This window comes from Heliangelus exortis, chromosome 3 (genome assembly GCF_036169615.1).
Source record: "Heliangelus exortis chromosome 3, bHelExo1.hap1, whole genome shotgun sequence".
NCBI lineage: Eukaryota > Metazoa > Chordata > Aves > Apodiformes > Trochilidae > Heliangelus > Heliangelus exortis.
In genome coordinates this window covers 71,011,505-71,035,130 of record NC_092424.1, presented here as the reverse complement: position 1 = coordinate 71,035,130, position 23,626 = coordinate 71,011,505, and the positions used below count along the sequence as shown (strand labels likewise).

The 23,626-nt window shown below is 37.7% G+C and overlaps 1 protein-coding gene across 2 annotated transcripts in view; it reads left to right on the top strand.

Annotated features, from left to right (window-relative positions):
* Positions 1–23,626, top strand: part of CRYBG1 (crystallin beta-gamma domain containing 1) — a 97,995-nt gene that overhangs the window by 63,772 nt on the left and 10,597 nt on the right. For both annotated transcript variants that reach the window (XM_071741242.1, XM_071741243.1), the window contains 16 exons: positions 15–1,473; positions 1,558–1,734; positions 4,194–4,241; positions 4,340–4,458; positions 5,776–5,938; positions 6,804–6,943; positions 9,696–9,822; positions 10,124–10,159; positions 10,532–10,674; positions 10,933–11,059; positions 11,151–11,296; positions 17,422–17,548; positions 17,738–17,770; positions 19,454–19,563; positions 19,788–19,917; positions 23,319–23,458. In XM_071741242.1, the coding sequence (XP_071597343.1) occupies positions 15–1,473; positions 1,558–1,734; positions 4,194–4,241; positions 4,340–4,458; positions 5,776–5,938; positions 6,804–6,943; positions 9,696–9,822; positions 10,124–10,159; positions 10,532–10,674; positions 10,933–11,059; positions 11,151–11,296; positions 17,422–17,548; positions 17,738–17,770; positions 19,454–19,563; positions 19,788–19,917; positions 23,319–23,458 (3,225 nt within the window). The remainder of the gene's footprint in view (positions 1–14; positions 1,474–1,557; positions 1,735–4,193; positions 4,242–4,339; positions 4,459–5,775; positions 5,939–6,803; positions 6,944–9,695; positions 9,823–10,123; positions 10,160–10,531; positions 10,675–10,932; positions 11,060–11,150; positions 11,297–17,421; positions 17,549–17,737; positions 17,771–19,453; positions 19,564–19,787; positions 19,918–23,318; positions 23,459–23,626) is intronic.

The window sequence follows — 23,626 nt, the reverse complement described above, 5'->3', positions numbered from 1 at the left end:
TTTGTCTCCTGTAGTCCAGCCAAACCGAAGAATGTAGAGCTGAATTTTAAAGCACCCATGAATCAAGACAGTTTAGAAGGTGAGCAGGATACTGTTGAAAAACCAGTTAATAAAACTAACAGCAACATTGCCAACAAAATTTCCTTGTTTGAAAATAAATGTGCTAACCAGAACCAGAGACCTGTTGACATCCCTCCTTCAAAAAATGGTACTGTACCAAGCACATTTGTTGGCAGAGCAAAGCTGAAATTTGGAAAACAACTGAAGGAAAGCGAACAGCCTGATAAAACCTTAAATAAGCAAAGCAGTCGCCAGAAGTTTTTTGAGAATGGCACAACAGAGAGAGAAAGCACAGCAGAACCAAAAGGCAAAAATGAAGAAGGCTTTGCCTTTCATGAGGATATTGGGAAGACAACAGAACTTAAAGTAAAAGCTGCAATATCACTTTTTAACCAAAGCAGCAAGGCTGATGCTAATAGTGTCTCTCTGAAGCAACCTGATCTAGAATTAACAACAGCTAAAAAAGAAAGTTCACTTTTAAAACTGCCTTTGCAGTCTCTTAGTAAAAGTGAAAATGCTCGAGATACTTCCTACCAAAGAAATAACACAAGCTCAGAATTCCACGGAAATGGAGAAAAGGTACTGTCAAACACACAGGTTTTATCACCTTGCAATGATGACAAATATCCTTTGCCACCTCATCAGATTTCTAGATCAGAATTTAAGAAGGTGGAAAATGGAGACAGAAAGGTAAAGCCGGGAGATTTGCACTTTGTAGCACTGCAGTATGACAACAACAGTAAAGAAAGTATATTGATACCAGAGAATGATACACAAAAGAGCCCAGGGAGAACCTGTAATGGATCTGCTGAAGATGATACCATTTTTGATTCTCCATCTGACATGAAGAAATTTGCTGAAACAATAAAAAACTTGGACAGCTCAGTTTGTTTACCCCAGAAAAAGAAGAGGTCAAAGCTTCCCAAGTCCCCAGCACCCCACTTCGCGATGCCTCCCATTCATGAAGACAACTTAGAGAAAGTATTTGATCCTAATGTATTTACTTTTGGTTTGGGACTGAGGAGGGAAAAAACACACGATCTGCTACCCGCCCAACAAATGAAAATGCAAAGCCTGGAAACAATAGCCAGAGTCAGACCAAAACGTGCATCAACTGAGCAGAGTATCATATTTAAAGCCCTGCAGTCATGTAATAAAGAGGAGCCTGCCTTTATGCAGGAAATAAATGGAAAAGAGAACATTGATATTACAGATGGTGAAATTAAGAGATCCCGGCTTGAAAAAAGCTCCCTCTTCTCAAGCTTGCTGTCTTCTACTGCTAAAGAAAAGTTTTTTAATCCTGCTGTCAATTCTGTAAATAACATCACAACAGCTTTCACAACCGACTCCTCAGGGATGCCTGCTTTACAACAGGATGCTTCTGGGCCATTTGGCATGCCTCAAAAGTTAGAGGTAATAAACATCATTGATGAAATGAAGTGATATAAAATTTTCTCTACCTGCTGAATTATTCTTAATTTTGACTTTCCCATTCAGTCCCTTTCAGATTTGAAGCTTCCAAGTTTTGTGGAGAAGTACATGCAAGCAGATAGTGCAAGAAAAGAACTGAATTTACAATCACCCAGCTATGGGAACCCTGAGAAAAGTTTTTCCAGCTGGTTAGGGGCAAGCAGATATGAATCAAATGTCCCTGCTGGTTTATTAGATGTGGATGTAAGTATTTTGTTGTTTAAAATCTGCCTGAAAAGTTACCCTGCTTTTACATTTTCTGTAGATGATGTTTTGGTTTGTTTCCCATACATAGATTACAGATACATAGAGGTGAATGTATATGTGGAACCAGTTTCATCTAATGTTGGCTACACTTGAAAATGAGTTGACATCTATTAACATTATTATATTTGGGTTTTTTTGAGACTCTTCTCAAATATAAATTGAATGTTTTAATGTCTTTATGCTTGATTTTGTATGATTTTGAAACAAATCTTATGCTTATCACTTTTTATACTAAATTAGTAGAATGCTCCCTGTGAGCTACAGATAACTTCATCCAACTTCTTCTGTTGACGGCAATCTCTCTTCTCTTCCAGCAAGACATTCAGACATTGCACTGTTAAATGAGTAACAGGGCAAACTTTTTTTTTTTAGCCCTCTGTTTTTGTTCACAGTATTCCTATGCATTTGTTAGAAAGTTGTCTTTAAGACTATTTTAAGAACTGGATGGTAGAGTTTGTTGAAAGTGCTGCTGCAGTGGAGTCAGTCCTTTTGTCTGATGATGAGCATCTGTTCATCCTGAGTGAAAGCAGACTACTACATTTTCCCTTTCAGGCAACTTCACCCTAATGTAGAACTTTGCAATTTCTGTTTTCAAGACGATGAACCAATGTTCATAATAGACTATCTGGTGTTCTGTTGGTGTGGGCCCTTACTGTTACCTAAGAGGGAAAGTATAATCAGGAGATTTAAAGAATCTTGGGGAAAAACCCATGTTCTCCACAGTTAAGTGGATACAATAACGTGACCTGTGACATTGAAGCAGCATATAAGAAATTTGATAAATACTTTTACACTGCTAATTGTTATCTGATGTTACAGTTCTACTAAGAGGAGTGGGGGAATTGTTGAAATAACTCCTTTCTTCACCTTGCAGAAGGAAATCATCCATACTATCCTGAAGTTCTGAGGATGTAATTCTTATGAGAAGCTTTCTCATTAGTGTGGGGATGAAAATTAGGAGTGTTATTTGAAGTGGTGTAGACTTACGCTGCCCATTTAAAAGGCTTTCTTATTACGGATGTTCCTGCTTGGATTTCAAAATCTGAGTTTAAAGCCAGATGACTAGTACTGGTGTTTTGGGGTTTTTTCCTACTTAAAATATTGTTCTGAAGGGAGTTTGAATTTTTCAGTAGAGTGTGGAAGCCGTATATGGCAAGGGGGGATGTATGCATGTCAGACTGCTCTTGAGAGAAGCCTGTTGAGCTCCATAGGGTTCCAGAACTTCTGCAGCATTGCTGCTGACTCTGAATGGTGTTGCTGAAGTTAGGAACTTAGAGTATTTGTATGATGTGTACCTCCTGTGTGTCTTCCACTGACTAAGAATAGGATGCAGTGGCTAATGGGTAATGTGAAGGAAAAGACTAAGGACAGCCCCAAACACTAACTTTAGCATTCCTTAAAACACGGAGCAAGTTCTAACTGGAGTTGAAGCACAGGCTCAAAAACCAGTTGTGCTTCAATGTATCTTGATGATGCCTACAAAAATCTAGTCATTGTTAGGAATTCTGCCCTGAGACAACTGCCTGCCCTGTGTGTTGACTAATACGTTCTCTTTAATTCCTTCCATGTGTTGCTGGTTATCTTAGGCTATTTAGGGCATGATCCTAGAAGTGCTGTCCCAGAATAAGCATTCCTGTCCTTGCTAGGAAACCAAACACATACCTGCAATGCCTTCTTTGTTGTTTTAAGATGACATGATGCAAACACAACTTTCCCACATATTCTGTATCATATAATTTACCACTGACTTCAATGTTGTTTTAGATACCTCAATGTGTTTTACTTGTTCTCGGCATTTTTAGTGTGTTGCTTATTGCAGCATCTCATGCTTTTTGAAGAAAACCTTTTACAAGATGTTCAGCACATAATTGGTGATTCTATTTAGTTCATACATGTATATGCCATCATGCCTTCTCAGTCTTTCAATAAAGTCCTTCAAAATTATTTCATGCTTTATAGGCATCCGGCTTCTAAACTTTAATATCTTCATCATTGTAGAACATGTGCTTTATTAATGCCAATTTTTAAAATAGTCTCTTGGTATGAAACTCCTGGGATATAAAGGAAGCTGATCAGTAGAATTTTAAAGGTTAGTTGGCTTCAGTGATATGATAATTAAAAGTTTAAAAAACAATAAATAACAGGAAGTGCTACATACTTTGTACATTTGTGGCAAGATACTGCTCTTCAGGAAGAAGAAGAAATTGAAGCAGTAGGTAGATGTAGTTGAAGTATTACCAGCTTTTTAATAGTCAGACTAGTTTTTATTTTGTTTCACTGGCTCTTTTTTTTTTTATATATGAACATTTTTATTGGATATGTTTTTGGCTTGAGTTTTTTGTTGGGTTTTTTTTGTTGTTGTTGTTGACTTTTCTTTCCCTGCTGTTGTCTATTAGGCAATTTCAAGAAATGGACAAGGTAAAATCAATCCCAGACCTGGCAAGGTAAGATCAGTTTTATTATCCTAGCTGTTCCTTTCTATATTTAAGTCATAGCAAGATATAATTGTCTGTTGCTGGTGTTTTGTTTTTTTTTAACACAGCTGGTGATATACTGTGAATCAGAGTACCCAAGAAATGGTATTGAAGTTTTCCATGATGTTCTGGATTGCAGTTCTTGGGTTCTGTCACCCACAATTTTAGTTAAAGTCATAAGAGGCTGGTAAGAGATTAATCTTTACTCTTCATTACTGGTCTATCAAAAAATCTTTTTAAGGAGAATGAACATGTAATTTGCAGTAAATCTGCCTTGTGAGTGGCAGTGTAACATAGACACCTATGAGCAAGAATTATGGCATTTTATCTCTGCCACAGTAGGAGGTTCTGGGCTGGAATGAGTATTTTGCTGACAAATTGTGTTGCTATCACACACTATCACTATAAAGTGACAGATTCTGTCCAGCTGTGCTGCCCTTTGGCTTCTCTTCCCTTTGTGGGTTCCAGGCTAGCACAGGATTTAAAAAGCCACAGCTGACAACATTCTGCCACTGTAGAAGATTAATTTCATGTCCAAAGGTAGGAATTATCCCCACTGCTGTAGGGATAATTGGCTGTTTCTCTGATGAGTACAGAGGGAATTTTTCTCCAAAATCCAGGTTGCTTAAGAGTAATTCAAAACAAGGTCATCTGCTACATTCTTTGTAGCATTAACAGAACAGCCATTATTAGTGTGGATAGCATGGCAAGCTAAGTTGTGGCCAGGCTATAATGCAGTCAAATAGCAGGTTCTTAAAAGCAATGATCTTATAGTAAGCTGCAGAAACAAAGGCAAGTTGCAGTAGGAGGTACTGGGAAGCAAGCACACTGTTTGCTCTTTAGCTTCAGAAAGCTGTATTGAAAAATCTTTTGATCTGTGTGAGCAGGGTATTTATTTCCAGACTGGACGAGGGAACTGTTGGGGTTTTTCAAATTTTTTTTTCCCCCACTGAGAGCTCCAAGGTAGGGTTTTGTATTTGCAGATACAATTTTTATGTAATTAAATATTCAAACCTTCAATTAAGAATAAAGTTTTGCTTGTCTTCTGAGCAGTCTTATCATCCTGCAGCACATCTATATCAGTGGCTGCTAAACTCCAGGCTGCTGTTTAAATGATCCAAGTAGCTTATCTGTTACACATGATACAGCAGCCTACAGCGTCAACATTTTCTGACCTACAAATTGGTTCTGATTTATATCTCATGCACAAGTCTGGTACTTGTAGACAGTAGGGTTGCTGCCTCAAATCATCAACTTTAAAAAGGTGGAGTTTTTGCTGAAAATTACACTAGCAGTTGGCATTTTTGTTCCTATTATTGCTTTTCAAAGTATCACAGAGACTAGGAATTACTTGCACCAGCAGTGTTGGGTGAGTAAGCTGTATTGGGGTGGTGGGAAGGGTCTGGTAATATTACTTCCTGCAAAATGATTTGTGAAATGGGAGATTGCTTTTGCAAATCACACTTCATAAAGCACCATTAAAATGAGAAATTTTTGTTTTAAGCTGGATACTCTATGAGAAACCAAATTTTGAAGGCCCCTCTATACCGTTGGAAGAAGGAGAGCTGGAACTCCCAGATATTTGGGGTACAGGTACTTCTGAAGAGCAAAATGAATGCAGATCTCTGAAGCCTGCAGTGATTGGTTCAATAAGACATGTTGTTAAGGCAAGTAATAGAAGTAAAGTAAAACTTTTATAAGTCTTAATGCTTGGTGATGTTTTATAGCAAAATAAATGTGGGGGGTGGGGGTTGCCTGATGAGGATTATGGTAACATCCACTGGGAAGATAGGACAAGAAAAAAAGTCAGCATTTTTTGTTAGAATAGCCTCCAAACTGTATGTGCAGCTTATGCTCTTTAGGCTGATCAGTTTCTCAGGAAAAACATCCTAGAAAATCAGTAATTCCACATACTCATTTTAAAAAGGTTGTGTGCGGGGGTTTCTGCTTTTTATAATATAAACCAAATATGCCCTCAGCATGAACTTAAGTGTTAAACACCACACCTTGTTTGATACTCAAAAAATAGCCCAAGTATGTGCAGACTTACCACGAGTTTAGCACGTGGTGGAACAGCCTCCCTGCATGCACTTTTAACCTACTATTAAGTAGTTGCCTTTTCAGGTTGTCAAAACAAGTATGAGCTATTTGACTAGGAAGGGAAATGGGAGGAATATATATTGCTTGTAACTACAATTCTTGTTTAAATTACTGTTGTCTTCACGAATGCCTTGCTTGGTGTTGTTAGAATTTAATTTGCTAGAGGAGATTTTAACTGATGAAAGATGATGCATTCCTAGATGGCAGAAAGTAAACAATACAGATGTTTATTAGAGATTGAGTGACTCTTGGTCCAGAGATGAGCGAAGTGGTCTGTTTGTTCTTTTACTATAGGCAACTAATAGCAGTAGTAGTTGACAAGGGGGGAAAACATTTAAAATAAATAGGTGTTTCAAAACTGATTTAGTTATCCACATCAATTACAGAACTTGCTGCACAGATGAAGTGATTATGGTAATCTTCATTTTTCAGGATTACAGGGTTTGCCGAATTGATTTGTATACAGAACCTGAAGGGTTAGGAATTGTGACTTCCTTTTTTGATGACACTGAAGAAACTGGGGTGTTTGGCACAACTCAGAAGACCTGTTCTATCAAAGTGCACTGGGGCATGTGAGTGCATAGTTCTGTATGAATGTATACTGCTATGAAAGGAATTTGTTTTAAGCCATTGGTTTTACCTCTCAGACATGCAAGCAAGCTAATGTTGATTCTAGTCCTATATTTTGGTAGTATTTGTTGACAATAGCATTAGTACATCATTGTAATGCTTCATCCTTGAGGAGGTTGACCTCTTAAATGTTTTGTGTTAGAGCCAGTTTCTCTTCTGCTTGCATGTGATAGAGACTGAGTAAACCTGGTGTATTTGCTACAAACTAGTCAGTTTGCCTCTCCTGCTCTTTCTCATTCAGGCAAACATCATAAGTGGGAGTGAATGGATGAACTGTTGTGATAAGGCCACGTTTCCTGCTTCCAGTCCTCTAAACTTGAAATCATTGTACTAAAAGAAGAGAATTTTTAAGTCTTCCTCTTACAAAATAAGACTAATAAGACTAATAAGACTAATGTGTAATGTGTAATGTGTGGACTCTGGAAAGCAGTCTTGTGTTTCATGGTGCATTTTAATCAGTGTTTTTATGGTGATGTTCAGGACACGTAATGTCACCTGAAAATATCTACCTATATGAGTTAGGAGTGTAATATGTCATGAACTAAGCAAGCTTTTATGAGAAAGGAAACCTCTAAGGACCAATCCAAACAATGTACCAGTGGTAATTTTGGTAACTAAATAAGTGAACTTGTAAATAGGTACTGAAAATATGTCCCAGTAGTACTGGGAAAAATATGCAGAAGAGGGAGGCTGATTTCAAAAAAAGTGAGGGTGGAACCACTTTCAATGGTGTTGGGTCCTGCAGAACATTTTTCAGGATGTAAAAACTTTGGTTGTTGGCTCTGTTGTGTCTGAGCACTGATAGTATGGGCCTTGCTGCAAATGGTCTATTTAAGGATTTAAAACTGCCCAACTAAAATATTATAAACCACTTCAAAGATATATTCAAATATGCCACATAATGGATAGGGCATTTTAGTTGTTAGGTAAAGGGTATTATGTCTGATTAAATTTTTTTATCTGGATTTGGGGAAAAATGGAGCACTTGAGTATGTAGAAAAACTTGAAAGTATCCAAGGAGATAGTTCTCCCACAGGAGCTGGCTTCTGTTGAGCTGCAAGCTTAATCCCAATTACATGTCTGCCAAGAGTCATGAAATCAGATATGTTATTTAGAGGTTGATTATTAATTGTCTTAATCTACCTCAACACTTTATTTCTCTCCCTCACTTAAAACCGTTCTGTGAATCATGAAAAAGATTTTTTTTAAAGGACGACAGGTCCTTTTTTTGTTTCACTGTGGTAGCATTTTTTTTTTTTCACTAAATCTGTGTAAACTCTTACTGGATTAATTTCTCTCTCTTCAGTTGAATCCCTTGAGGGAAGGCAGACTAATAATTGCACCAGGAAGCACAAAAGACAGTTGGAAAAGAATCTTTCTCAGATACTGGTTCATTAGTCCACTGCAGAGAGAAGTGGCTTTTGCCAGTTGCTTGCATTTGGAATTCCATAAATTGCTTCTGCTTTTTTGCATGTTGCAGGCTTTTTTCTTTCCTTTAGTTTGCAGGCATGACATAGTTCACTATATTGGCAGTTGGAGGAGTCTCTGATTTTGAGTCACCTGGCCATGTGGGTGTGGTTGAATCTTCTTAAAGTTTCCCAGTGCTCATGCTTAATTGTTGTTTACTAAAACCTGCCAACAGAAATGAGTCAGTGCACCTTTATCTTCTGATTGTACCCCCTCCTTTGGTCTCTGCTGTGTTTAAATTCTTGCACTGAAGTTAAAAGCTTATTCTGCAGTCCTACTGTAGGACATAAAATATATCAAACATTTGGCTATAGACAACAAGGGAACTAACACTCCTTGTTTGTTTCTTGGAACCGCGTGTCTGCACTGAGACTTGTGCCAGCTTACATCACCTTGAAATCTACCTTTCAAGCATGGTAGAGTGATGGAATATTTTTACATCTTTCTGATATTACCAGATTTATACAATACGATCCTTACATGCTGAAAAGGTTGTCAGCAAAACGTGTTCCTGTTTACTATGTGCTTTTCACTTCTCTGTACTGAACTGAGAGATGAGTTAATTTAACTGGAAGAAATACAGTGCCATCTTCTATGCAGAGATCAGCAGTATGTGTCTTTATTTCCAATAATTGATTACTGGTTAAGATTTTGTTGAAAAAGCTTTGAAAAACTACTGTTGCTGTTCCAATCAGGAATTTTGAAAATTATGTTTTTCAAAGCAGACTTATTGTCAGTTACAAACCATGAGAAAGTAAATTTCTAAGGAATTGTCAGGTTTTCCTATGTATTAGTAAATAATAGAAGTTTAGAATTCCCCATTAAACAGACTTTACAACAAATCCAAGTCTAGGTTAGTAAAGATCTTTCAACTTCTTGAAAATTGGTTCTGCATATATCAAAACAATTTAAAAAGAATTCACAGTAACTTTAGCTCTTGAAACTTCAGTCTAAGATTTGTGTTGACCCCAGATAAGACAGGGGAAAACACTGTCTGTTTTACTGATTTCTTTTTTTGGCCTCTTAAAAGAAAGCACATGCACTGGTGGTGGTTCCTGCACAGACACATAAGTTTGCCATTTCACCAGCTGACAATCTTCACGTTAAAGTCAAAGAAATGGAATTTTATTAAGGGTACAATGCTGTCTTTTCTAAAGTAAACACATTGCCTTGTTCAGAAATATTCTGGGGTTTTTATTTTTTATTTTCCTTTCTCTCTTACTTTAGATGGCTAATTTATGAAGAACCTGGTTTCCAGGGAGTCCCTTTAATGTTAGAGCCTGGTGAATATCCTAATTTAGCATTCTGGGAGAAGAAGGAAGCCTATATCAGGTCTATGAGGCCCTTGAAAATGGTAAAATACTTCTACTTGCAAGTTATGTTACCTGTGTTTACATGTTAGAAATCATGAGTTAAAGTGGCTAGATTTTTCAAATCACTAAAAAAATTCTAAGTCTTTAAAAACTGAAATATTTAATCTATAAAATTCTTGAATTTCTAATATTTTATGCATTCATTTCTGCCTTCAGTTTTCCTGTGTTTACTTGTGTTTTTCAGTTAAGCTTTCAACTTAATTCTGTATTTGTTAAGAGCTGATGACTCTTATAGTTGTCTGTAGGTTGTGTAAGTATAGATAACTATTTTTCTTTTAACAGGGTGGTCGCAAAGTTGAATTCAGTGGAGATCCAAAGGTAAAATTCAATAATTTTTTTATTGTCCAAGTGTATTTTATGATACCTATGAGCTTCACATAGGTAGATAAATATATCTTGATCATGTACTGACTACTTATGGTTTAGTGGCTGGTTTTGCTGTGTGTGACCACACCATGAAACTGTAAATTTTGTCACGCTTATTGCCTAAGTATTAACAGCCATCTGGGTAATCAACATTCAAGCCCTTATGTTGTATCTCCTAAGGAAAAGACCTCTTAAAGAGAATGGAGAGATGCCAGTAATTATCTTCATAATCTTGTCTTTTCTCTCAATGTATCCTTTGGAAAGAATCTGTCATCAGAATTTGTCATACTCTGCAATTTTTCTTTTACCTCATTTCGGCTACAGATAATCATTTATGAGAAGCCTTTCTTTGAAGGGAGACATGTGGAAATAGAATCAGAAATCTTTATGCTCGATGACAAGGAATCAGAAGACAAGACAAGACTTCCTCTTACATCAGTGGGATCCATGAAAGTGCTGGGAGGAGTGTAAGTGTGGGAAAACACCTGCAGTGTTTCCCCTTCAAGAAAAATAGTAAATCCACAGAATGTAAATTGCAGTGGACAAATTTACTACCAAATTTATTTTCTCTGTCTTCCTAGTTTTTGGGTTTAGATATGTGCCTGGGTTATATTTGCAACTGTGCACAGCATATGAACAAATTTCACACATCTGTATCTGCTCCATAACAACGTGGAGTGGCAGCTTTCCATTTTCACACACGAGACTCTCTTTTTGTTATTTAGTTGGGTTGCTTATGAGAAGCCAGGCTTTGAAGGCCATCAGTACTTGCTGGAAGAAGGAGTGTATCAGGACTGGAGAGACTGGGGTGGCTATGATGAAGAGTTGCAGTCACTGCGACCGATTGTTGGAGTAAGTTCCATGAACATGTAAGAGTCCTCTCCTGAGTCCACTGAGACATCATGTTGCATGTTCCTTCTGATGCTTCTCTTTCTTTCTACAGGACTTCACAAGCTCCCATATGATAATGTACAGTGAGAAGGACTTTGGATCAAAGGGTTCCAATATTAATGTGTTAGGAATTATTTCCAATTTGAAAGACACCGGATATGGGCTGAGGACACAGTCTATAAATGTGCTAAGTGGCGTGTAAGTGACATTTTAAATTGTTGTTTAATTTTAAATGCACTATTCTTTTTAGAATTTGGTAGTTGCATATGTTTTTCAGCAGCTTGATTTCTAATGTCTGTGTGGAGTCATCAGATAAAATTTTCTGCCCTTGTCTGCAGAATGTAAAAAGTAAAGTTGCGAACATGTACAGTAAATCAGTTTTCTTCTCACTATGAAATCAGATGATCCCAGGAAATTCTGGCTTTCTGACACATAAAGTATAGAAATAGGAGATTACATTATATCAGAGAGGTACAAATACCTTGTTCTTATAACTATATTTTTAAAAAATACTTCAACAGCAAAATTGCTGTGGAACAGTTTTCCAGTTTTGAAGTTATTTTGCAGGCTTCTTGTGTTTGACTAAAGGCAAATTGCTTGCTTTTCCTCTCAGCTCTGTTTAAATGGAGGTAATTCCTGCCATGCTCACTAGCACACTCTGATATTTAGGAGGCTTTTGTCTGTTCTGAAAAGTAAAATTGCTTTTGCAATGAATCCGATGTTAATAATGTTTCAGTACCATGGTGTTTTTATTGTGTGTTTTTTCAATACAATGGTACCCAGAAATTTGCATTGACATGGCCATTAACAACTCTTACTTTTTGTGCTACATGTTGTCACATGCAGCTGCTAAGTTGATAGACTTTGCTTTTTTGATTTGTTCAGTGAATCAGTTGCAGATTGAGTGTCATGGCCTTGCAGATGGCATTGAAGTGCTTTGGAAATGCAAACAAATCCTAGCAGTCATAGCTCCAAATATACAAAATTATTCAAAGTACTAGAACCAAAAGAGTATGTGGTGTATGGTATCCCTGCCTTGTATGCAGGTGCCTTGCTGAAAGTTCTGCCTTGCCCAGCCACGCCCTAAATTTTTCCGTGTGTTATTTGTGAGATATCTCCGCAGGCTTCATCTGGATAAAGATTGCAGAATTAAGCTCTGTGCGTTCCAGGGGAATGCTTTTAATTGGGATATGAATGTGGTGCAACAGGAGGGGGGGTGTTTCTGCCTAGTGGCCTTTGAATCCACTGTGCCCTTTTTGTCTTCTGTTAGATGCAAGGGAGATCCATGGGAGTCACCTCTGAAGGCTGGGAATGAGAGAGAATGTGGGTTACCTATCACACCCTTTGTGTAGCTGTTGTAGTAAATGTTGCAGCTGAGATAGGAATCATACTTGAGTCTGAGTATTCCATGATTAGGAATGACTCTGATACTGTATGATGGTAAAGGCAGCTAGAAGTCACTACAAACAAAATTCTTGTCCCATAGTGCTGCTGCTCCTGTAATCTCACCTTGTTGTCTCTTTAAGGATGTAATTTGTAGCAATAAGCTTTTTGAAAATGTAGATACATTGCTCATAATGGGTGACTCTTAAGTCTCATAGGACCCTTTTGTTTCCAAAGAGGTTGTGAGTGTTTGGGGTTTTTGTGGTGGTGTTCTTACTAAATGTTAATGTATCAGCAAGGCTGAATGATTCATGTTAAGTCATGCTTAACAGGTAGAAATTTTTTGTGTCTTTCTTTTCAAGGATCTGTCATAGAACAATGAATAATCCACTGAGCAATTTCCTGAGCTGCTTAGACTGTAATTTAGATAATGTCAGAGTGAACTGTGACAGACTCAGTAAAAGCTTGTTGTAATATTTTGAAGTAGCCTTCCTGGTATCATATTGAAAATACTTGATCAAAAAAAAAAATGAAATCAAAGATGTAAGAAGCTCTGAACTTTTCATAGACACTTTTAACCACAGGTATCTAGGGTAAGCAGTTATGGCAGTAACAGATAACAGATGGCATGTATTTCCCACATAATTAATTTAATTGCTCTTTAATTTAAAGGTTATATCAAAGAAAAGAAAACCTGACACTGCAGTGCACAGATACTACTGAACAAGTTCTAAGCTATGCTGCATCTCTAACATGTGTGCTAAAGACAGCCTAGCTCTGCATCTAGGGAGTGAATATTCCATATGAGGGTATTTGAAGACTGGCTTTTAAAATTTTCAGTAGCTGTCTTTCTGAAGAATAATTCCAGGCAATATTTTAAAATCTTTGTGAAATCCATTGTAAAGACATCCTCCCCAAAATATCCTAAGGTGAAGAAGATTGGGTTCTTTAGAAAGGAAAATCCTTTGCTCTTAAGCATTCTTCAGAAATTGGCCAAGTGTAAAATCCAGGATATTTTATTATTCTGCCATTGGGGTGTGAGAAAGAAATCCAGACTGCCAGAAAAGAGGAGACCTTTCTGCTTGTAAGTAGGGTTTGATCTTTACTTTCAAATTGGCAGAATTTGAAGTTGCTAGGATTTACTAGCAACAGGTAACACCCTTTACAAGTTTAAGCAAGTACTAAAGTCAACTGTTGAACAATTTTGATTTCCTTGCTGCTTAAAAATTCTTTAAGCTTGTATTTAATGCCATCACAGGAATAGCATATTTGAAGTGCACTTTTTCTTTATCCATAACCACATCAAATTTTTGCCAAAAATACCAAAAAAGCTCCCATCTTTTAGGTGATCCTTTTTTAATTTGGTCGAAGAACTTTTCCAGGTGTGTGGGCTTTTTGTTTTGTTTTGTTTTGTTTTGTTTTTTACGTAGATGTCTGTCTTACTGTGTTCATGTAGTTTTTCCCTGGTTTTCCCCTAATTTTTGAGTAATTAGTCTACAGAGCAGATTTGGCTGCCTCGTGGATAGCTGATACTAAGGAAATCAGATGGATAGCAATATTAAAGAAATCATTAGGTCATGAGTAGTTCACATACAGGAGCCAGAATATAGTAAGTTTAATTTAGATGCACTAGGGAAAGTAATATGGCTGAAATTAAAGACATGTGAGGTAAAAGAACAAAACTTCCCTGGGAGCTGGAAAGGGCAAGACCCCTTGAGTTACCTTGTGGGAGAAGATTTCAAAGTTTCCACTTCCTTTCATCTCTGAACTGAACTAGTGATTTAAAGAACCTTTCAAGAAGTAATGAAATTAAAATTTGCAGGTCTGTGGGATACTAGGAATCACAAGCACAAAGGAGTATGATAGAGAACCTGTTTTCTCTCTTTCCTATGTATAGAATATCATTACCTCATCCTCTCTGTTAATCATGCAACAGATCTGCCAAGTGCCAGTTAACTCCTGGCCCCTCGTGGTCTGATTAGCATATATGGGCCAATTTAAACCTGGTGTCTCCATATAGTATCTAAGCTTTACAGACTGTGGATTCTATTTGAGACCTGAAGGAGTGCTTCTGTACCTGAAAACTTACTTTTTACAACTAAGGCATTTAGTTTAGTACAGTGGTTGCCATTTCTTTCATAGCTGAGAGGGAAGGTCGTTCTAGGACTGGAGTCATCTGTCCTGTCCTAAGATGAGTGTGAGTAATACAAAGAGGAGGATTGGCCCTAGCAGCTAACATTAGAGAGAGCATATACATAATGAGAAATGGCCAGTGTTTTAAAAGATAAAGTTAGGTAAGATGAATCCTGGGCTACTTGTGGGCAAAGCTGATTTTTGCAGTTATCTGTGCCTGAGTTCTTGGCTGTTCTTCCAGATGCTTTCTGGAGCTGCACTTCCTAGACATGGAAGGTTCTGGGGAAAGATAATGTGCATATAATAGTACTAACAATATAAATGACACTTTTCTCTACATCTCTGGTTCCAGTGGCATGGTTGGTGCAGAGGAATGAAGGTCTCTAGCACCACCCTGCCAGCAGCCTGGGATGAGGCTGCTGCTCAGCCCAACTAAGGCATTTTATGTAGGGCTGGGGGTTACAAAAACTGTTGTGTTAGGAGAACGTGCTCCCTGTGGGGCAAGGTTGTTGTTGCCATGCTGCAGAGCAGTACTTGAGATTTGTGGTGTCTGGCAGCTGGGATGTGACTCTCTAGCTCAGGTGTGGAGGTGATGTCTTGCTCTCCAGGCCTTTCTGTTAGTCAGAAGCTGGATTACAGCAGTGCTTCTTCCTAGGGATAGTTTTGAGGTCTGACAGGTTTAGCTGGTACTGGATGTAGCTGCCTGTCCTTGATGTTGTTATTACTACTCTCAGCAGTCAGTATGGGCTTCTGAATGAAGTGAAAATACACAGGTACTTCACCAATAAACTCTGAGTCCATAAACCCTCTAACTGCATGGGCTCACTTGCATGGGAGAGTGGTGCTTACTTATTTAAATTCCTTTGATTTCAACTTAAACATGGGTTTAAAGTGAGATTCATTTATTACTTTTGTATTCAGGCTTCTTTGTAGATGAGAAGAAGCAAAATAACTATTATCAAGAGATTCTTAGGGGGCATCTGGTATGTTTTATCATTCACTTCATATCAGAAATGCTTTTTTGCATAGTTGTCCATCAAGTTAAACTGTCATTCTCTGTAGTCACAGCCTGGCATTTGTGCATTGAAAAATTTAATAAGTATCTGCTGAAGAAATTGGTTAGGGAAACTTCATATTCACAGCTTTCACTATGTGTAGCATACAGACATAGACATACCTGAAATAATCTGAACTGTCTGCTCAATTTATCATACATACCTATGTCTCTTTGATGCATTACTATGAGATGATTTTGAAATGTGCCTTGAAATATGCCTTAAGTAATTAGTGCATAACAAGTTAAAATAATTGACTGTCTGAGGCAAACCATGAAATATGAATAGTGATAAATGGAAATCACTGAGTGCTTGCCATGAACAAATAATATGAAGTTCATACTTTCAGCACATACATGTTAATGCAGCTTTATTTCAGTTTGAAGTTATCCCATGTCTTGTATATGCAGAGGCTCTGGCTTGGAACAGAACTGTAGCAATGTAGAATACAGTTGCTCAACACATGTAGATCATTTTATGGTGAATTTAAATGGTGATAGTTAGACTCCACTATAAATCTTAAGTTCTGTATCATTTTACGGCTTTATGGTGTGAAATTTTTTGTTAGTGTTGAAATGCTGTAAGACTGCTCTGAAAGTGGGTTTTGGCATAACCTAGCATATGCTCATGCATCAGCTAAAATTAAAAGCTGGTTTACTTGGAGTAGAAGATTATGCTGTATAATCAGGAGCCAGCAAGATGTCCTGATCCCTGCATAAATATAATGAATGTGGCCAGTAACTGTGTGCAGATGCAGGAATGTTTTACCTGGGCTTTCAGTATGGGGTCAGGGTCAGAAGAATGGGGTCAGGGTCAGAAGAATGCCATACTAGAAAGTTTATTGAAAAACAGTAGACTGTGTATAGCAAAACTAGCTGGCAGCAGATAGTTCAGATGAGAAATAAAGCACTGCAGGAGGGAAGTGAATGTGGGAGAGATTTTTGTGATGATTTGTTTGCTTTTCTGATACTTCCAGTGTGTATCTCAAAAGTTCAGTGTCTTTCAAAAAGGCATCTTCTGAGACATGAGCTGTAGCTCATGCAAAAATCTGAGTTTGTGGCCTGTGTCAGGCATGAGGTCTGGCTGAATAATAATCAATGGCTTTGAATTTAAACACATTAATCTGGAAAAATTTGTGATGGCTTTAATCCTTAACTTTCAAGGATGTTCTTCCTCCCAGCGTCTGTTTTCCAGCAGGACACAGACTGCTCCATTAATGTATGTGCCTGTTGCTGCTACTGAACTTACTGTTGGTGTGTGTGTTGATGTTTGCTTTAACATAAGGGAACTGTATATACAGGCAGTGTTAAAAATCAGTATTCTTATATTTACTGCCCAGATTACTCTGAAAGTTAGTTCTATTTAAAAAAAAAAAGTATCCTGATAATCTATTTTTCTAGAGAAGATCTGGATAAAAATTCTGGTTTGATTTAGATAAAATAATAGAATTTTGAAACATCTCCAAGTATTCTTAGTGGAGACAGCTTTTAGGATATCTAGCAGATGATGCATTTGAACTTGTGGTCTTTAGCTAATTCATATCAAAGCACTAGAGTGATTGGAAGTGAGAGTTACATGGGCTTTGGAGTGTTAGGTACATGGGTTTGTTTAGGATTTTAATAGCACCACAGTTTGGCAATTGAGAGGAGAATTTTTTATTTCTTACATTAGGAGAGCTATGAATTTACACATCTGTATTTTTTAAAAGTAGTGTGACTTTCACTCATTACCCTGTGTTTCTTTCTCTCTTAGGTGGGTGGCTTATGAGAATCCTGAGTTTACAGGGGAGCAGTATGTCCTGTCTAAGGGGCTATATCCCAGCATTGAGGCATGGGGGGGCAAGAATTGCAAAATATCATCAGTTCAACCCATTGTTATGGTAAGGAGTTCAGTTCATAGTTGTTCTGCAAGTTTCGCTGATGTATTTGGAGCTATACTTTTTCTATCAAATCCAGTTTATGTACATTCTTTAAACAATAATTAAAAGTAGACTTTTGTATGTTTGTTATTTTATAACTGTTTAAAATGTTATTTTTTCCTTCTGTTTTTTTCCTTCAAAATTCTGCAGGATGTTGTTGGAAGTGAAAGGGGTAAAGTGAAGGTAAGACACTTCTTTAAGTGCATTAAACATACTTTGTAGTGTCTGCAAGATGTAGAAACAAAGAGCTTTTTGTCTGTTGTAACACCAGCACTGATGGCTGACTAGTTGGACACAGTGAGAACCACAGGTGAAGGGAGGCTGCTTCCCAAACTTTGTAACTAAGAAATAATAAGGCCCAAGGAAGGTGGGATTTAAGAAGCAGTAGCTGTCAGAACTTAGGGTACAGGCAATATTTGGTTCAGCAAGTGAGCTGTTAGGGGTCATCAGTGATTATTCTGAGGATCTGGAGTCTGCAGCCCTCAGCTATTTGGATTCTATTGTTGAGGTGAGGGCTTCACAAGTTAAATGTTGTTCATGGTACAGTCCTGACTTAATTCCTTTTGAACCTAGTTCTTCTGTTAATGGGTGAACTTAGGGAATCTCTTTCACTCACAAATATATCTGAGTTAACCCTGTCTTTGTCAATAACTAAAAGAAATAAATGTCAGGGAGAACTTGTCCCTTCAGAGAGTTAACAGATTTTTACATTGGACTGTCTCCTATGTGCAAGTTCTATTTTGACAGTGAGGCTAGTTGGCAGCTTTTTTCATCCTTTCATAACTCTGAGCTTTTTCATGTTTGTCCCCGTGAAAAGTCACCTTTATTTTCATTTTAGTAAGAATGGTAAGTGTGTCATGGAACTAAAATCTAGGCAGAAAAGTCTTAGCTTTCTGTTTTTGCATTCCTGATGAATAGCATGCCTCACTGGTATCTCCTGCACAGGCATAACGTATAAACCACGGGGAATAAAAATCTCATTATTTTCAGCTTATTTTCAGCTGCGTGCATGAAAAAATACTTGCATATATGTATATAATGTGCCTATTAAGACCTTATCCTGAGGAAACAAAGAAGTTGTGGCTTGTAGTCAACAGACTGCATCCCTTGTCAGCATGTTCCTCTGTGGAGAACACTGTACATGCCCACACTCGTATCTCTGTCAAGAGTGAATAAAGCTGGTAGGCATGTGATAATGCGAATGACTTCTGTGTGATCAGGGTTAATTATCCTCTATCCAAATTAGCAGGTTTGCTGCTTAGATTTTTTTTTTTCTTTTTAACAAGAACAAAAGACTCCAGGTGACGTATCCTCTCTCATCCTCTGAGCAGAGGAAGAAGGACTGACGTGACTGTAACTAAAGCTTTCAAAGGCACATAAAGCCCATGTGTCCTGGGAGTATATGCCATGTCTGTTGGCTCTCTGAATACTTTGCCAACACTATGCACCATTTATGCTCTGAGAGACAGACAGTTTTCACATGATGGGAAGAGAATGTGTCTTGGAAACTGAACGGATTAATAATCAAAACCACTTATGGCCCTTTAGTAAAGATGTGCCATTCTGTGGAAATTAAATTCCTCTCTCCAGCAGATAGTCCAGGGAGCTGTCTTTTTTAGTGTTGTAATTATTTTGGATGTTACTGAGTAATTTGCAGCCAGAGGTGATTTTTTGGTAGTGTTACCTTGCTGTCTTGAACAAGTACTGCAACACTGAAGAGGTAACAACAACAACAACAACAAAAATTGGTACAACTGAGGAATTTGGGTTGTTAAGTTTTAATCTAATTATAGGGGTAATGGTGGAGCCATATTACTGAATATTGAAAAATTAATTGTTTTTAAATATCTTCATAACTTTTTAAAGGTCCAGTTATTTTCAGAGCCGGAATTCAAGGGTAACTGCCAAATAATAGAAAAAACCACAAGATGTATTGATTCATTTGCTGTGAAGTCTTCAAAAATTTTAGATGGCAGGTAAGTTATATTGAATGAATACTGCAAAATCACTTAAATATAGAAGTTTTTTAAAAGCAGCCAGCTTTCTAACACCTGATGTTTACATATCAATCTTCAGCTTGTCAGACAAAACACAGTAAATAATGTTTCTGTTGGTAGCTCCTGCTGAAGACTGAGAAAAATTAGCATTGTTTACTTGCACAGAATTCTTAAGAGGTAATTTCTTCTCCTTTTTCCTGCAGCTGCATAGTGTATGACCAGAAAGAATTCTCTGGTAACCAGTATGTGTTAGAAGAAGGAATCTATCCTGATCTGACAGCGATGGGTTGTTCACCCCAGGCAGTTATAAAATCCTTACGGATTATAAATATTGTAAGTATAGCTATTAGAAATATTGTAAAGATGAGTACACTGATGAGTCTGCCCTCCCAGTTTTGTGCAACAGTAAAAATGCTAGGGATGCATAGGCAACAGAAGAGTAGTTTTAGGTTTGTTTCTGTGCAGTAGCAGTTAAATGTCCTGGCTGCAGTTCAGGTTTTTTGACTTCTGTGCTGGTTGTGCAACAGAGAGGACACAACAGAAGCAGCTGCCTGGGATCACTGTTTTGAATAACAGCTCATGAAAGGACTTCTGTAAAACAAAACAAGGATGTGTCAGACTCTTTATTTTGCAGTAGGAGAGACCACTTTGAGTGGGATGAAAAATGTCAGCTCGAGAGTATGGAGATTGTACTGTACTGCAAACCTTGTTTTTTATGCATATTTGAAAAGCAAAACTAAGCAACTTTGCATGAAATACATGTAATTATTAAACACTATTGCTATCATCAAGGAAACGCAATTTGAGTTAATCGGGAAATAATGCACCCTTCAAGGTAAAGTACAGCAACACCCAATGCCATTTAGCAAAATTATTGTTGTTACGTGTGGTGGATACAAACTAAACAACATTTACATATTTTGTAACTCGCCGGTGGTGAGGAACAAGTTTGTTCAAGCCTATAACTAATCATTATAATGGATCATATATGGAACCTGCAAGTATCTTTTAAGATCAAAGTAATTACTAGTAAAGTGTGGTCAAGAATCCAGGAACTTAAGGCAATATGAAGAAATTGCGGTCATTTTAAAAAGGTGGAGTACACTATTGGCTCGCTTCTCTGAATTTGGCAACTTTGTTGCACTGCAGTAGAATTTGGTAACTTGTCAGGGATGCAGCAGTTGATGAAGGAGAGCTAAAATGTGTCTTCCTCTTTCATCTTTCCCAAGCATTTTGATGTACAAACATCTGCAGCAGGTTATGTCTTCCCAAAGAACTCCTTTACTGTCCAGTAGGCAGATTGTATGGAAAACAATAGAAGTGTTTCTGTAGCCAAGCTTAGTGGGTGAATTAATGTCCATGATTAATTAGGCTATAATATAATATAATATACGTCAGTATCAAGTTCTTGGGTTTAAAATGCTTCTTTCAAACTAGAAGAATCAGCTTACTATGGGAAGTTTTAATTATTTGTGACAGAGACTTGTGTTAAAACAGCCAAGTGCCAGTTCTGTGCCTCTTTTGAGATCTTATAACTTTTAAAACTTATTCTAGCCCTACAATTTATAACACTTCAGACAGTAGAGTGGTGCTGCATCAGTCTACAAATCACATGCTGCTGCATCCTTCTTCAGAGGCTTCCCATGTGTGGAGAAGAGGTTTATTAGCAAACCAAAATACAGAGAATAAAAAGTTAGGTGGGAATTATAATATTATTACAGTTAATTTCTCATAATTTTACCAAAACTTGAACTCCATTATTTTGGATACTGGTTTCTTCAGTAGAGGTTTCACCTCTCAGATTTATTTTGGGATTGTTTACCGAGTTTAACCCTGTCTTTCATCTCAGGGACCATAAAAAAAAGATAAAAGGATATTTGATAAACTTGGAAGTGGAAGTTAAATAGCCTTTTGTTCAGAAGTTCAAGGTTGTTTTTTGTTTGTTTGTTTTTTTACACTGTATCTTTACTTGATTGTGCTTGCTTTGTATGTACCACGTGTTCTTTTTCCTCAACACAGTATAAAAACAACTGTGAATGTGGCTTATGCTTGAACAGTCATGCTGAAAATACTTTTTTAATGAACAACTCTGTGAAATAACTTCATGGAGATATGCAGGAGCACCAGCTTTGTACAGTGGGAAGTACTGAAAAAAACCCTTTCACTTCTTCCTATGGGGAACGTTTCATGTAACAGTGTTGCTACTGAATCTAAACATGCCCAGAGTGAAAGGTGTGGCAGAAAATTAGAGGATTTCCTTTTCTGTCTGTGTGTGTTTTTGTTTGTAAGCAGCTGATTTCTGAAGCACTGCATGTGGCTCAAGGGCTGCTGCCTGACCAGTTGTGTGTCTCGGAGTGCAGGTGGAGCTCTGAAAAAAGGCTGAGGGATCAGAGATATTGAGACATCATCGTGATGCAGCCTGGCAATCTCAGCAGTGTAGGGAGTGTATGGGGGATCAGGATGCACAGCTCAGCTGCTGTGTGATAACCCCGACTGCTGTGACCATAATGGGGCTGCTCACGCAGCATCGTCATCTGGACCCTTTAACATCTACAGGAAGATTAAAGAGGAGTTTAAGTACTGTCTGGAAATTGGTAGACATGAGGTCTTGCCTAACAGAGTCACATGAAAGCGTGGATATCTTGCTGCTGTGCATTTCTGGAGCCACCTCTGCCTCGGAGGGCCTGTTCCCATGCCTGAGGCCAGATGGGAGTCTGTCGGGACTTGGCGTCATGTCGGGCGTTCCCCGTCCAGCTGATGTGTTTTGAGCATGCCAAACACATGACAACAGGAAGGAGCAATTCTGGCTATGGCATTGATTTTTATGCAGTTCTGGCTGGAAGAATTCCAAGAAAGGGAGTGGCAGGGTCATTTCTATCTGGGAGCATAAACTGTACCACCAGGACTCTCAGGCTTTAATTGCCTTCCTTACCTTGGGGGATTTCAAACCCTTCCTTAGCAGCTTCCAGGGGAAGGCCTTAGTTATCAGAGCTTATTTCCAGTCCATTACAGATACTTTGCCACACAGAAAAGAGTCTAACACTTTGTTATCCAAAAGACACTTTAAATGAATTTTGTTTCGCAAGGAGCTTCATGTCGGTAGAATCCCTTTGACACCAGAAGCATTTTGACAGAGAGGGAGAATAATCATCTCCCCACAGAAATTTGAAGGATTCAGACGTTACAGTTTTTGCTCAAGTTGTGAAGTTAACCTCAGAAGTATGAATCTTGGAGCTTTTCTCTAGTCAGAGATTCATGTTGCCATAACCTGCAATTAAAGTTAAAAATTAGAGAAGTGATAAGCAGTGCTGACAAGGCTTTGTCATTTGAAGCTGTAGAAATAAATACTATCTCACTGCATGTTCATATCTGAAGGTGAAAATTCCTGCAATGAGTAGGGTTAGTGCAATGGAAGAGGGATGTGGCATTGATTAAAATTTATTTTAAAACAAAGTTAAGATATTATGTAAGACTTGACCACAGAGACATTCCTGTGTGCCTTAAGATAGGGAAATTTTATGTTCCATGCAAGAAAATCCCCTGTGTGTTTTCTATCAGGGCTTTTAATTGCTTTTTAAAAGTAAACTGTTGCAGAGCAAAAGCATTACTCAGGGTCTCTGATCTTAAACGAGCAAGAAGAAACCTCTGAAATAAATGCTGTGTCAAGTACTGATACTTGCAGTCACCATCTGTAATTCTAACACCATATAAAAACGCTCATATTCCTTTTGCAGGAGCTGTCTGAGCCTTGTATAGCTCTTTTTGAAAAAGTGGATTTCCAAGGAAAGAAAATCAAATTCAGTACAGAAATCTTAAATCTCCAGTTCCTGGGATACAGTCCTCGAATAGCTTCAATTCAAGTCCTTGGTGGCATGTAAGTTTAAAATCCCTTTTTGATTCTTTAAAATTATGTGCTTACTCAACAGAAAAATTACAGGTTTGAAAAACCAAGGAGTATAAAATTAGAGCATCAGAATGTGTACAGTGCATTAATGCCATTTCTTTTTATGGAACCTTTACTCATTGTGTTTCAACATGTTAT